We start from the raw sequence: 14,566 nt of genomic DNA on the forward strand, positions 1-14,566 counted from the left end.
ATATGGTGTACTTTGATTCATTAAGATAAGGCTTCGAACAACAATTACTCCATAAACATAGAATTTATGGTATAAAATTGATCTCATTAGAATTCGCATGCAGAAGTACTTATGATTGTGACTTTGCATCACACATATCACGTACGAATGGAGTAATTATTGGTCAAGACCTTGTCTTAACAAATCATGATAGGCCTTATATTTTGGGACTGGGGGATTAACTATTTTGGATCAAGGTATCAGTTGCAAATTTCCAATTGTATACTAGTTATTGCCCTCAATTCTTAACATGTGTTAAGAGAGAGGTCCTAAAACCTAACCCTATGTCACCAATATACTACCTCCATGACACACATCTCACAAGAGAAATACCAAGGACTCTTCACTACTATTGTTTGCCAATCTAATAGCATGTGTTCCCACCTAGCACATCATTGTCAGACACTACTTTCAACTCACGGAAATGACATCCCCTTTCCACTGGACCTCTGATTTAACCTCCCATGCTTCTCTTGTCCATTCACAGCATAACATAGGGCAGTTATAACAAGATCAGCATGTCATTCTCCAGCTCTATGCCATACATATTAAGTTCCATGCACCAACCAGTAGAATCATAAGTTCGAATGGATGGAGAAGGTTAGGTAATTTACATATACTTCGACACCCCCTCTTAGGTGTGGCGTGATAAGGCCTAAAAAAGGACAGAAAGAGGGCAAGCAATATTTTTTTATTTAGATGTGAAAGTCGAGACTTGAACCCAAGACTTTTGGCTCTAATAGCATATTAAGTTTCAAGCACCAGCCAGTTGAACCAAAAGTCCAAACTGATGGAGAAGGTTGGGTAATTCACATATACTTCAACCATACAATCCTAGATCTGATGGTTCGCCAACCTCCTCTAACCATCATGAGGCCACAACTGTACCAACCTTTCCTCAAAAGGTAAAAAAGAAAAGCAAGGCCACCATTGTCCATGATTTACTGTTGCTGCCATCATCGCAATATTTGAACCAACATTGACAATACTTATGGTAGGCATGGTCTCCACTTTGCTGCATAGAGCCATGCCAATCTCAACATTAGACTCCTATGCTCTAGACACCTTCTTCTATGTTTGGCTTCTTTGGCCGCTGCTTCTTGTGACACCATTGTTTAGGGGCAAAGGTAAGGGACTGTCCCCCATGATCCAAGAAGTGAACATATGGACAATCTAGCAGTTTAAATTCCAAGACAAGTTGTTTGTATTGCTACAGTTTGGCACCTCTTACTATACCTGGCCAAACATCGGGCCGGGCCGGGCCTAGCCAAGCCCGAGGCAAAAAACCCAGGCCCAGGCCCGGCCCGGCCATCGGGCCTGGTTTTTAGGCCCGAGCTTGGCCCGAACACGTAAAAGCCCGGCAGGCCTCGGGCCTCAGGCCGGGCCCTTCAGGAAATCACAAAAATGACAAGCCCAGGCCCGGCCCGGCCATCAGGCTCAAAATCTAGGCCCGAGCCCGGCCCAGGAGCAGCGTCGGGCCGGGCCGGCCGGGCCAGGCTTCCCATGGCCAGGTATACCTCTTACCAACATTCCACGAGGCTAAGTTTACCCCCCCCCCTCCCCCAACACCCACCCAAGTGACCGGGAACACCACTGTGAACAGAATCACCCAAGTGACTGCGGGTGGGGCATTGGCGCATCATGGTAAAAAATATCCATTATTAATGATTATAGCTGAATTTATTGTGACTACACTCTCTTGGTGGTGGATTACAGTACTACCACAATACCCGTGCATAGCTACAAAACTATAGGATATGAGGAGTTAGGTCACTGGCTTAGGAAGCCGGGCCAGGCTTCCCATGGCCAGGTATACCTCTTACCAACATTCCACGAGGCTAAGTTTACCCCCCCCCCCCCTCCCCCAACACCCACCCAAGTGACCGGGAACACCACTGTGAACAGAATCACCCAAGTGACTGCGGGTGGGGCATTGGCGCATCATGGTAACAAATATCCATTATTAATGATTATAGCTGAATTTATTGTGACTACACTCTCTTGGTGGTGGATTACAGTACTACCACAATACCCGTGCATAGCTACAAAACTATAGGATATGAGGAGTTAGGTCACTGGCTTAGGAAATCATCCAAATACGTTCGTGTCATGCGCCCTTTGCATGCGGTTCACTATTAAAAAGAACAAACATACAAACAACAAAAGATCATGAGGCATTGGAGAGTCTTAAGTGACCATAGTCCTTTACAGACACAACATTCCGAATGTTTAAACATATGAGAATTGACCAGGGCCGTACCCCGGAAATTGAGGCCCCGGAGCGAAATCACAATTTAGGCCCCATGTATAAGAAAGTCAAGTAGGTAATTAAAACATTATTTTTGTTAGTCACTGCGGTAGTACAGATTTCTGAAGGAACTATACATACTTAAAAAGGAAAATCTTACAATTTTGAGCTACAAGTCCATCTTTTACTCTTTTAGCCAAGGCGTGCCATCCTATGAGCATTTTTTGATACAAAATCTTGGATTAGTATTCTCAACCTAATGTTGTCAACATTATCATGAACATCAGCCTCTATATTCTGATTTTTCGGAGGCGCTCTGATTGCTCACCTCCAGGGACTGCCGCGACCAAGCAGCAAGATTCCAACCTCTTGATTTCCTAAGGGGACGATGGATGGATTGATGGATCAATGGAACAAGCAGTAGAAAACACCCCAATTTATAGGTTGCTGCAGACACGAGCCTGCAGTTCATTGTCTACTTGCCATAATCTCAGGATTTAGTATTTGCACAAAAATTGGGGGCCCTAGATTTTGAGGGGCCCTGTGCAGCGGCTCCACTTGCACCTGTGCATGTACGGGCATGGAATTGACATTGGTAAGTTGACTGCACAAGGTCGTGGATCGGGTAGGACAGGAGGACAAGGTCTATGGTCGTTTTGGAATTATAATTTGTTCACTCTCTTGTTCTATGATCTAAAACTGAAATAACTTGGTTGAGAAGAAAAAAAATGACAAACAAGAGCATTATATTGAGTTGGAGTCGCATTTCTGCATTTGTTATTTGTGCCTTCTATAAGTGTTGGTCTCGCATGAAAGTAGTAGTGTATTTGTTTATTTGCGTTAGGTCCCACATATGAGTACATTTGTTTATTTATATTCTTGGAAGGTTGCTGTTCCCAATGTGGGTAGAGGAGCATTTGTTTATTGGTGAAGGTTGTTGGTCGCACATGTGAACTCACCAACTCCAACCTTTATAAGTAGGAAAGATTAGGCAGTGGTAATACTGGAAAACCATATTACTTAATACTCTCGTAGTGTAAAAAAACGCCTTATATTTTGATACAGAGGGAGTAGTAATTAAGGGTGGGTTGGGTGCTTGTGGTTCTATAAATCAAGTTTGGCATTAATTGGACAAATCAAAATGGAATACAATGATATGCATATTATTCAATTCTAATCAGCCAAACACAAACACATCTTTTCCTGGATCTACTCATCTAAATGTCATATAACTAAATGAAATCCTGCTCTATCTCATTCTCATACACCTCCAAATAATCCGTATGTACCAGCCTATGTAGGGATCAGCTTATTAACACCTAGTGGCACACCACAGAAGGCAGAAATTGTATGTACAGTATGCACACTCCTCGGTATGGCAATCTTGTTAACAAAGAAAAACTGAGAATATTATAAGAGGAGAACTTACCAAAAAACCGGTAGCGGCGTAAACCCAGAATAATACCATCTTCAGCAACCTTATGGTAAGGTAGAAAATCAGTCACAGATTCTGAAGATTGCCCCATAAACTTTACCAAGAGGACGTTATCATCACCAACAATTTTTTGCAAATGAGTCCGCGTATTTTGTATATATGGTCCCTATCTCCAGTCAAATGAAGTTAAAATATAAGATTGGTCTGAGCTTTAAATAGAAATTCCTTGTTGTACGCAACATTTGTCGATTTTGGTCCCTAAACGAATTACTTTTGTTGACATTTTCCTAAATATTTGTAGTTCTACTACCATAGTATGCATGACTTACCAACTTATGCAATCACAATCACATGATTATCATAAACTGCATATTTACACTTTGTTAGAGCTTGCACAGTATGCGTGTCTGGAATACACCTATATGTGAATCTAGAGGAACAAACACACCCAAAATGAATCAACAGAAACAATAAAAGAAACATGGCTGGTAGGTGTGCATACATCGAATAGCAGGTCATCAACATAATATCACAGTGAAACAATAAATATAAGAAGATGATGCAGAAATATTAGAAGTGTTACAAACCTTGAAAAGTTTCACTACAGAATCCCCTGTTATCTCTACAATACAATGGTAGACTCTTGGTGCACCTGGGTCGGAATCAAGGTTCTACAAGCATCAAGTTGAGAAAAGGGGAACAATTCTATCAGCCTCAAGGTATCATTTATTATAGAGGGAAAATCAAATATATATGCCAGCACATTATTCTCATTGAGAGAGATTATTCTTGCTGCTTAATGTGTCTATAATAATTCTTATAAGGAGTGTGAGAACTGCGAGTGGAGACATGGAATTGATAGCACACAAGGTTCAAAATAACAAAATTATGAACAAATTAATTCATCTAGTTGTATCGCTAAAGGATTTCAGAACTATGATGGATCAGTACGACTGTACAAAATTAGCAGCCAAAAAAAAATAAAGGGGAAATGACATGTGATGTCCCATCTAGCCAGCAAACCAGCTGCAGCAATTTCAAGCTCTTTTTTTGCATGTAATTAATTCTACTTGTTTTCCTAGTTTGAAATCAATTAATTAAAGCGTTAGTTAGGCACAAGTTGTGATATACATGTTCGGCACAATAGGCATGACATTACGATATACGTTCATGTGCAAACTAAAAGCCAAAACACTTGAAACTTTCTGCACATCTGCAAATTATATATAGCTCTGGTTCCATTGGATGAATATATCATGTGCTACTATGATAGAAGAGCATCATACTTGACCATTGTTAAGAGACCTATCATGAAATAAGATAAAACAAGAGATTGATAAAAAAAACCTTCACTCTATCTGAAAATTTTATATACTTGCAACCAAATGCTCTCCAGATTTCTGGCTCAAACTGAACCATGGAAAGGTACTTCAAGGATCTAATATAGTCCACAGATAGTTCATCTTCTATCCTCTTCCTGTAAATCAAATAGAAGATATAACAGGAACTTCATCACATGTACAAGACAGTTTTGCCTTAAAGGTTAAATTTACTGGGAACAAGAGGCACATGTACTTTAGGAAATAGTGATGTCTGGATAAGCCATCCATGGAAGTGAACAAATTAAACGTTTTGATTCTATTTACTAACAAGTATAACAAAACCATGTACTCCAAAAACTGTAACTCAAAGAGGAACTCACTGACGAAGGTATGCACAAATCATAAATCTCTTCATGAACTCCAATTCCTCCAGTGCTTGCATTTGAGGACTTGCTTTCTCCCTCAATGCATTTTCTGTGGCATGATAGGTTGCACAACTTGGCGCCATTGCCCATGCTGGGCTATGTGGGCTTCCTGACGGAAGAACCATTCGCTGAACAGGTCTTGAAAGATCCCGCACAGGGCTTGGTGTGGAAACACTCCTTGGAGGTGTATGAATGGCATTTGGTATGGGGCTTTCAATCCTCATATCATTATGCAGCCCAATGGACACACAATGGCCAGGGCTACCTCCCTGCATCATAACATCAGGAGTAGGAACATAGTCCAGGTTCAGGAGCGGGATCCAAGCGCGCGGGTTCTCGCCTGCCATCCATGGCAGGGTTGGAACCGGCATCATAGCAGGTGTCATTGAGGATGGGTTCTCGGCTGCCATCCTGGGCTGGGTTGTTGCCGGCATCATAGCAGGAGTCATTGCTCGGATACGATCATTAATCTGAATGTCATCCTGGATTTGCAAGGAGGCCCGGCCAGATGGAGTATTAGCTGCCATCGCGGTCACGTTTTGTTCTATACAAACAATTTCTCTGACAGGACCCATGTTATCTTGCAAATTGATAGGCCGCGGTTGACTGGGACTCCCAGCACGGTTTGAGAGACGAAAAGCTATCTCTTCAGTGTAAGGGCTTTGAACCTCAACTTGATCATCGCTATGGTACTGTGGCCCAGATACAGAGTCATCTGTTTAACCAAAGATTTCATGGTTAGTTCAAGGAACATTACAGTATATACAACATAAAAGCAAAGAATCATCAATCTAGCAAGGAGAACGAGAAGCAGACACAATTGAATGAATGCAGAAAAATATTCCACATGAACAATATGCATAGCAAATCAGGCATGGTTGCAAAGGCAGGAAGTGTGGAAACAAGAAAATACTGATACTTATCCGTATTGGATACCGTATCAGATACCGATTCTTTCCAGATACGTCCCTGATACCTTTCAGGCTCTAGTGGTGCTGGTGGTGGGCTCCTTTCCCCGGTGCTCCTGCTCCCCTTTCCCCGCTCCCCTTTCTCTCTAAGTGAACTCTAAGCGAACTTTTATGTTTGGTAAATTGCTGCTACCCTGTGGTTGCTGGTTCTTGCTTTTGTTGAAATCATGGATAAGAAGATAGAAATGGACTGCACTTACGAAATACTCCCTCCGTCCCAAAATAAGTGTCGCTGATTTAGTACAAAGTTTGTACAAAAGGTCCACCAACTTACAAAAAGAAAGGGCAGTGACTCTACTGTGCTGCGGTGTTGAGGTGTAGTTTCCTCAAGAATACAATCAGCGACAGAATCCGGTAACCCCAGAAAACAGCATTGAGGAAGAAGCAATTTTGTTGCTGCTCGTACTTATAAGAAAGCTAGCCCTCAGAGAAATAAAGTGGGATCCTGACTTTGTGAATCATTTGATTTGATGTATGCACTGTCAGTATCTGGGTAGTTGAAGTCTTGGCCAACCATCTAGAAACATTGTTGCCTGGAACCTATAGCAGATCAGAAATGTGGTATATTCTCGCACTTTGCTCCAGTGCAACTGGCATGGACAATAGTGCCTTGAATATTATAAGGAATAGCTTTCATGTATTAGAAAGGAAGGGAAAACATCATGTTCCATCTCTTCTTTTAGTGGCCAAAGAAACTATGCTGTAAGAATGCATGCTTCTGAAGGAATAAAATTGGCAAATAAAGCCATGAAGTCTTTCAGAAGTCATGAGAAACATTTTATCAGCGTGTAAACCATTTTATTGGTGGACCTTTTGCTAGGCCCTCCACTTCTCACACAGAGAAGTTGAGATTACAGGAGGAAGCACTGAGGCTTTTGCAGGAGGCTGCTGCGATGGCCAAGTGTGGACCTGACAAACTGTATAGCCTTGCTTCGGAAAATGCAATGCAGCTGTTGAAAATGCAACAGAATGTCTTGAAAAATGGTGACTGGAAGTTCAGTTAGCGCCTGGAAGTTGTTAATTCTGGTGTTATCTGCACAACAAAATTTACAAGAAGCTGAAGCAGTAGCAGATATCAAAGCAGAAGTAGAGAGGTTTCTGGTGCTTCTTGCTCTGCTCTGTCTGGTAATTTCTCCTCTGTGGAATGCCCTTTAGCTCTGTGCTGCTATATTGCTCTTTGCGCTCTGCTATGCTAGTTCACCGTTGTATACAACCAAGGAGAATTGGTTTGCACCAGAGACTAGTAGGAAATCCTTGCAAAACAGAGCTTTCTTAATTGATTAATTGGCCATGTCATGTCGCTGCACCTGACTGGGATCAGCATACTTGGCCATGTCATGTCGCTGATTTAGTACAAAGTTTGTACACTTATTTTGGACGGAGGGGGTTCAAAAATAGTCAAACATATTCCCATATTGATACCATATTCTACGTATATTGCCCCGATACTGAATTACTGATACACGTATCCGTATCAGTGCAATTTATTGTGGAAACATCATTATACTGAACACGTGCCAAGAATGCTCTGCTCTGTCTTTCAAACGATAGCATGCCTAATAAGAAAAATCCAAAAGCACTGCTTGGCGAATGGCAAAGAAGAATATGATGACGAAATCTGAAGCAGAGCTCCACGAAATCAACAAAAGAAAAGAACATGGCCATTTGTGATCCCTACTGCCGAGCATGAAAGCAGATCCACCCGAGCAACAGAAAGAAAGCACCACTTAACTCCACTTATTTTACATTGAAACGTGGGAGGGTTTCCAAAAATAGAGCAGGAACCGAGGATCCAGCCGTTGAATTTGAATAAAAAGGGTCACTTTCGCCACAAAATGCAGTATTGCGGCAGCCGCATTCCCGCACGATGCACACCCATCCCCTAACTGCACTCCACATCCAACCAAGCAGACCATAACAAATAAAAGAGGGGGAAGGTGGCTCACCTCCCTGCGAAGGGCCGGAGCTGCAGCAGGCGGCGCTCTTGGCGGGAGGGATGCCCCGCGCGTTGCGCTGCATCGCCTCGAAGTCCTTGTCGGCCCTGTCCGCCAGGTACCTGATGAAGCCGGAGAGCGTCTTGACGGGCGTCCGGGACTCGGCGATCGCGCGCAGCACCCGCGCCGCCGCCGCCTCGCCGAGCCCCGCGAGCCGCTGCCGCGCGTCCGGGTCGGCGCACTGCCCCAGGCGCGCCTCGAGCCGCGCGAGCTCCGCGCCCGCGGCCGCCGGGAGCGGCGGGGCCGCGCACGTCCGCTGGGCCGTCGGGCTCTGGTAGCTCAGCATCTCGGCTAGGGTTCAGGATGCAGGGTCTCCGGCCGCGGCCCGCGACGGCGGCGGCGGCGCCGTTCCTTCGCGGCTAAGCAAATGCTGGCCCGCGACGGCGGTGGAGAGGCCGAGAGGGACGAAGAGGGGAATCAAACTGTGCCAAGGGAGGGGAAAGCTGCCGCCTGGGCTGATCACGGGCGCTGGAGCGACGCTGCAGGGGAGGGGGAGGCGGCGGGTGCGGGGCCCGCGTGACGTTGGTGTGGTGTGGTGTGGACTTGAATGGCGACCTGTGTTGTGGGACGAGGGAACCGCGCCGGCCCTGGGGTTGCTCGGAAGGACTGGCACGTGGCGGGATAGGGAGAATCTTCGGAGAGGATGGACGGTGGGGCCGGGTGTCAGGGAGCCGCGGGGCATGCGGGGTTCGTCGTGTTGTACACGTTACCTTCCAATCCCATAGTCTTGCTGACGAAAAGATTCCGAGGGAAACCCTGAAGGAATCGATCCTGTCCTCCCTACTGACAAGTGGCAAGTCCATTCACGTCGTCGTCAGGCTCGCTTATTTGAAATTCAAATGTTCACAAATGTTTCCCTCCCGGCCTAGAGGCGCCCAACCAATTACTACTGCTCCAGTCGTAGCTTATTTTCCCAAAGCCATCTTCCGCTCGTGAGCTCAAATTAGCTCCCCCCGCAAAAAAAAAGGAAGCTCAAATTAGCTTGTGATGAACAATAAAATCCAACAAAATTAAAATATACTCCCTTAGTGTGTGTGTGTGTGTGTGTGTGTGTGTGTGTGTGTGTGTGTGTAGTAAGCTTTGAGAAATGTTTTGAGTACTTGCAAAGTTTCATTATGGAATGACATTCATGGAAGTCATGGCAAAAAAAACATCACTCCTAAATGCTTGCAAAAATACCGCTTTTGAAGCATTGATTTTTTTTTTGCCACGACTTCCGCAAATGTCATTCCATAATGAAATTTTGTGAGCACTCAATACATTTTTCAAGTTATCCACAATTTTTTTATATTTTTTTTAATTTATTTTCATTTTTTCCAGATTTTATCACTCACACAAACTCATTTGAGCCCCAGCTCAGAAACATTGTGTCCCTTGTTTTTAGATTACTGGGTTCTGATCGGGAAGTGCATTTGGTGGCCGAGCTCCATGGAATGCTTTAATTTTTTTCATCAAAAATACATTTTTATCCAAAAATATACTACCTCCTTTTTGATTTATAGGGCTCAATTCAAAAATCTCACCAACCAAGGTAGATGGTGAGTGGTGAAACAATTTTGTAATTTGCAAACTACTCGATTAATGCGCTTATTTTCTTCAAAAAATTGTGTTTACCAATGCATTAATTGCAATACATAAAGTACATGCATTTGTCAATTTTCTCTTAATACTTGCATGCAGTGATTTATTGCATCTTGAAATCTAAAAATGTGATGGGGAACAACCAAATTGAAACTTATAAAATGGAAAAACTAAAATTTTGAGATAAGCCCTATAAACCGGAAAGGAGCGAGTATATAGGCATAAGCATATATGGGTACTATGAGCATGCTTGGATCCAAGGGACTATTTTTAGTCTGACTAAAAATAGTCTCTTTTAGAGGCTAAAGTTCCAAGCACCCCTAACTAAAGAGAGGCTAGGACTTGTCTTGAGGCTAAAATTTTTTAGTCATAGGAAACCTACTAAAATATGTATTAGCCCTCTCTCTCCTCATTTAATTCCTCTCCTTTAACACATGCGAGTTCTGGATTGGAGGGTTTGGAGGATAATAAATGCTCAATAACTTGATTTTAGTGTATTTAGTATTTGGATCCAAATATGGGAGAGGCTAGCAAATTTTAGTCCCACTATTTTTAGTCATGGGACTAAAATGTATCCAAGCACCCTCTATATACGTGCACTGTACCCATCCATGTATCAGTTCACTCTTCAGCTAACATCTCACGCCTTGCTATTAGTTTTGATTTGTGTTGCTTTTGATCCATGCGTGAGATGTTGATCGGTCAGTTGATGAGTGAACAGATATAGGGATGTCTCTTGCAAAGGTCATTCACCACCTACTCTAGCGTTGACAAGTCACGCATTGCATGTGTGTCATTTGTCGCAATCTGAAAGTTTTTTTTTCAAAATATTTATATCTCTTGAACCGTGTGTCTAAATCACAAACTCATAGTTTGATTCCTCATGTCAAGATTTTCGAAACTAGATCTAATGTTAATAGGTTTCAACAAACTTTTTTTTAACGAAAAAAGAGGAAAATCTAAATGAAAAATGAAAAATGAAAACTAAAAAAGACCAAAAAAACCGGAGAAAAAAATGTAAAACTTTACATGAATCACAATTGCGCCTTTTATTTTTGGGAAGCGCAGTTTTGCTTCCCGCGAAAACACATGTTGTGTTTTTCCCTTTTCAGGAAGCATAGTTCTAGTTATACTTTATTTGGGAAAGCACAATTGTGTTTTTTCGTTTTTGGAAAATACAATTGCGCTTGTCATGCAAGCATAGGTTGTGCTTTTTTTATGAGTGTGCTTTCCGAAAAGGGAAATATGGGTTGTGCTTTTCCTTCCGTTAGAGATCACAGAAGCATATGTTGTTCTTCTGGTAAAAAAGCACGACTTCCCGAAACAAAAATTCAAAAAAGGCTTAGTAAAAACAAAAGAAATACAAAAGAAAACTGAAAATACGTGTTATATAAACTGAAAATCCTGGGATGCAACGTGCGAGACACGTGACGACGGCTGGACACACCATTTGACGCACTTCGAGTGCCCAAAAGTGACATCTAGAAGGAGTACCGTTAGATAGTTGATACGGTACCTCAAAAAAAATATTCACTCGTAGTGTTTCCTCTATCTCTATGCTTCAACTTTGACCGTAAATTTAACTATCAAAACCGATTGTGGCGGGAGCAAAAGTTATATCAGTGAATTCGTAATCGAAAGAAGTTTTTAATTATGTAACTTTTTCTCCCGCCGCAGTCGGTCTCGTTTGTTAAATTTATGGTCAAAGTTCGACCTCAGGAAGCGCAGGTGCACTATATTTTGAAATGGAGGGAGTAGTTTTTTTAGAAAAAAAAAAGATAGTTGATACGGTGATGCTGGGCCTTGACGATTGCCGCTAGCCTATGCGCCGAAGTCCGGGAGACAGCCGATGTGTGATTCCCCCCTCAAAAAAAGCCGATGTGTGATTCATGCTGAGCGAACTGCCCCATGCCCGCATCGGAGCGTGTAAAACTGGTGCAATCGCCGCATGGGCGCTAGGTCGTCCCTCGTCCGTCGGCCATCGCAGATCGCCGCCCGATCTATCGCCTGTACGCGTCCTACGCGCTCCGCACTTGGCGGCGCGCTCGTCGCATCCACCATCTAGCCGGTGCGCCGTGCGCCCCATGGTCTTATCCTGTTTCTGTTTCGTGAGTGTTCTCTGCTTCCATACCTTAATTGGATATATGGGATGAATGGTCGATCCTTCATGATTAGGCTAGTTGCTCATGAATATACATGTTTAGTCCGACGGAAATCTCAAGCTTAAGCCTCACTCCCTTGCTGACGAACACAAATATCGGCCTTAGCTATCGGTTGATCAACTTCCATAACTGTTATGCATGTATATGCTTCAATCAAATTATGCCGTACTGCCATGATGTCCATACTTGCAATCCAGAATGTCATGTGTGAAACACACCTATGTGTTATGCTCATGTTATCTGAAGCATTTTCACCAAAACACACACTTAAACATAAGGTCTCATTTTGTCATCATGATCTTTGACATCAGCGTTGACCATTGCTGTATATAACGATTACAATATACTATCAGGCTTCATTTTGTCAAATGACTTTAAATTCAATCGGACGGTACAATTTGTGGGAGCAAGGACATAGTGAAACTGAAGCAATAGTAGGTCAAAGTTCGCAATATTTGAATATGAAACTGTGGACCTATTTTGCAGAGGGAGCGCTAGCTAGAAATATGCTAATGCCATCTTCTTTATAGCAAACCGTCGGTTCTTTTTGCTGAATGATACAAGTGCCACACTAAGTGTAGCTTTGAGGTTTCTTTGAAAAAGTTCAGTGTTCCAGCCTCATATTTGCTAGCGCAAATTCTCTAAATAAAAAAACATAAAACTAAACAAGATATGATAGCAACATGGATTGTAATTCCAGGTTACACTTATTTTCAGGCAAATAAGCACTGAAACTGGAACCCCACGCATGCTCTTCACCAATGGAAATAATGCACAAGGCAACTGAATCTGCTTATGATGAAGATGATGGCAAAGGTAAGGATGTATCAAGCACGGAAGAAAAAGATCCGTGGAATTCTCCATATCCTCCTCGTGCTTCTGGTCCTGCTAAAGACATGTCTGAGCAATGCTGATGAAGCAGTGGAGGATAAGAGCCAGAACTATGAGGAAGATTTCCCACCAATCCAACAGCATAACAATGCAAAAAATTGGGGGCCTGTCCAAGCTACCAGAATGAGTGCTAGGGTTGCTGGGGACACCAGAACCATTCTTCAGAAGGCTCAACGGTTCAAATGCACCCAAGATGCAAGAACCAACAGAGAAGGTATGAAGAACAAACCCTTCTCCCTTTTCAATAATCTCAATTTCCTTTCTGTTGCTAATAAAGTAGGCATAGATGTTATTTTAGAGGAAGGAGTAGATGTTGATCCTACCAGCAATGTAGCTGATCATTGTAGAGAGGGGGGTGTGATCCCTGACAGAACTGAAGGTTCTGCTTCAAATTTCATCACCCCAAAGAAAATGCCTGTGGATGATAGTGTTGAATCTAGCAATAGTGAACTGTGGTATTTGGTCTGTAAGAATAGAAGGGGTAAGCACCCCAGAACTAGACTTATAACATGAACGATCTGTTCTGGAATGTGAGAAGGATTGCTGCCCCTGGTAGGAAAACTTTGATCCTGGAAACTATGGCTAAAACCCATGCTTCCATTGTGGGCTTCCAGGAAACTAAAAAAGAGGAGTTTTCTGACTCCTTTCTAAAATCCCTAGTAGGTAATAGAAATTTTTCCTGGCATCACTTACCAGCCCAAGGCTCTGCTGGAGGCATCCTGATGGGAGTAGACCTGGACATTTTAGATGTTGTCTCCTGGTCCAATTTAGAGTCTTCTGTTAGTTGTGTTATGAAGTTGAAAAATACTGATAACCCCTATAGAGTCATTACTGTCTATGGTTCTCCTTATGAAGAGGGAAAAGAAAGTTTTATCTCTGAACTACATTCCTTGTTCCTAGAAGACCCCCTCCTGTAACGCCCCGGATATAACTTTCCCAATTTGTACTCCAACTCTTGTCGTTTCTGGCGTTAAGTTATATTTATTTTCTCGGGTTCGGGTCTTTGTCTCCGTGTGTTGTTGTCGTCGTCATGCATCTCATATCATGTCATCATGTGCATTGCATTTGCATACGTGTTCATCTCATGCATTCGAGCTTTTTCCCCGTTGTCCGTTTTGCATTCCGGCGCTTCGTTCTCCTCCGGTGGTCAATTCTACCTTTCTTTCGTGTGTGGGGATTAAACATTTCCGGATTGGACCGAGACTTGTCAAGCGGCCTTGGTTTACTACCGGTAGACCGCCTGTCAAGTTTCGTATCATTTGGACTTCGTTTGATACTCCAACGGTTAACCGAGGGACCGAAAAGGCCTCGTGTGTGTTGCAGCCCAACACCCCTCCAATTTGGCCCAAAACCCACCAAACTCTGCTCCATCATCTAGAGCGTTCGATCACGATCGCGTGGCCGAAAACCGCACCTCATTTGGACTCTCCTAGCTCCCTCTATGCCTATAAATAGACCCCCCCCTCCGAAATTCGCGGTTCCACTCTCCCCCTAACCCTAG

At 43.1% G+C, this 14,566-nt stretch overlaps 1 protein-coding gene across 3 annotated transcripts in view; it reads right to left on the reverse strand.

Moving 5' to 3' along the window:
* The window catches only part of LOC125543113 (putative RNA-dependent RNA polymerase 3), a 29,233-nt gene extending 20,276 nt beyond the window's left edge, over positions 1 to 8,957 (reverse strand). The window contains exons 1-5 of one of the 3 annotated variants that reach the window (XR_007298297.2): positions 8,384 to 8,957; positions 5,425 to 6,184; positions 5,070 to 5,199; positions 4,310 to 4,393; positions 3,717 to 3,888 (exon numbers count right to left, since the gene is read on the reverse strand). Coding sequence is in view for 2 of the 3 variants with exons in the window: in XM_048706362.2 (XP_048562319.1) it covers positions 3,717 to 3,888; positions 4,310 to 4,393; positions 5,070 to 5,199; positions 5,425 to 6,184; positions 8,384 to 8,717 (1,480 nt within the window). In the remaining variant the exon portion in view is untranslated. The remainder of the gene's footprint in view (positions 1 to 3,716; positions 3,889 to 4,309; positions 4,394 to 5,069; positions 5,200 to 5,424; positions 6,185 to 8,383) is intronic. The other 2 variants (XM_048706362.2, XM_048706363.2) reach the window with 2 other exon arrangements.
* Positions 8,958 to 14,566: the final 5,609 nt, after the last annotated feature.

The sequence above is a fragment of the Triticum urartu genome, chromosome 3A (genome assembly GCF_056163025.1).
Source record: "Triticum urartu cultivar PI428250 chromosome 3A, HENAU_Tu73, whole genome shotgun sequence".
Taxonomy (NCBI): Eukaryota; Viridiplantae; Streptophyta; class Magnoliopsida; order Poales; family Poaceae; genus Triticum; species Triticum urartu.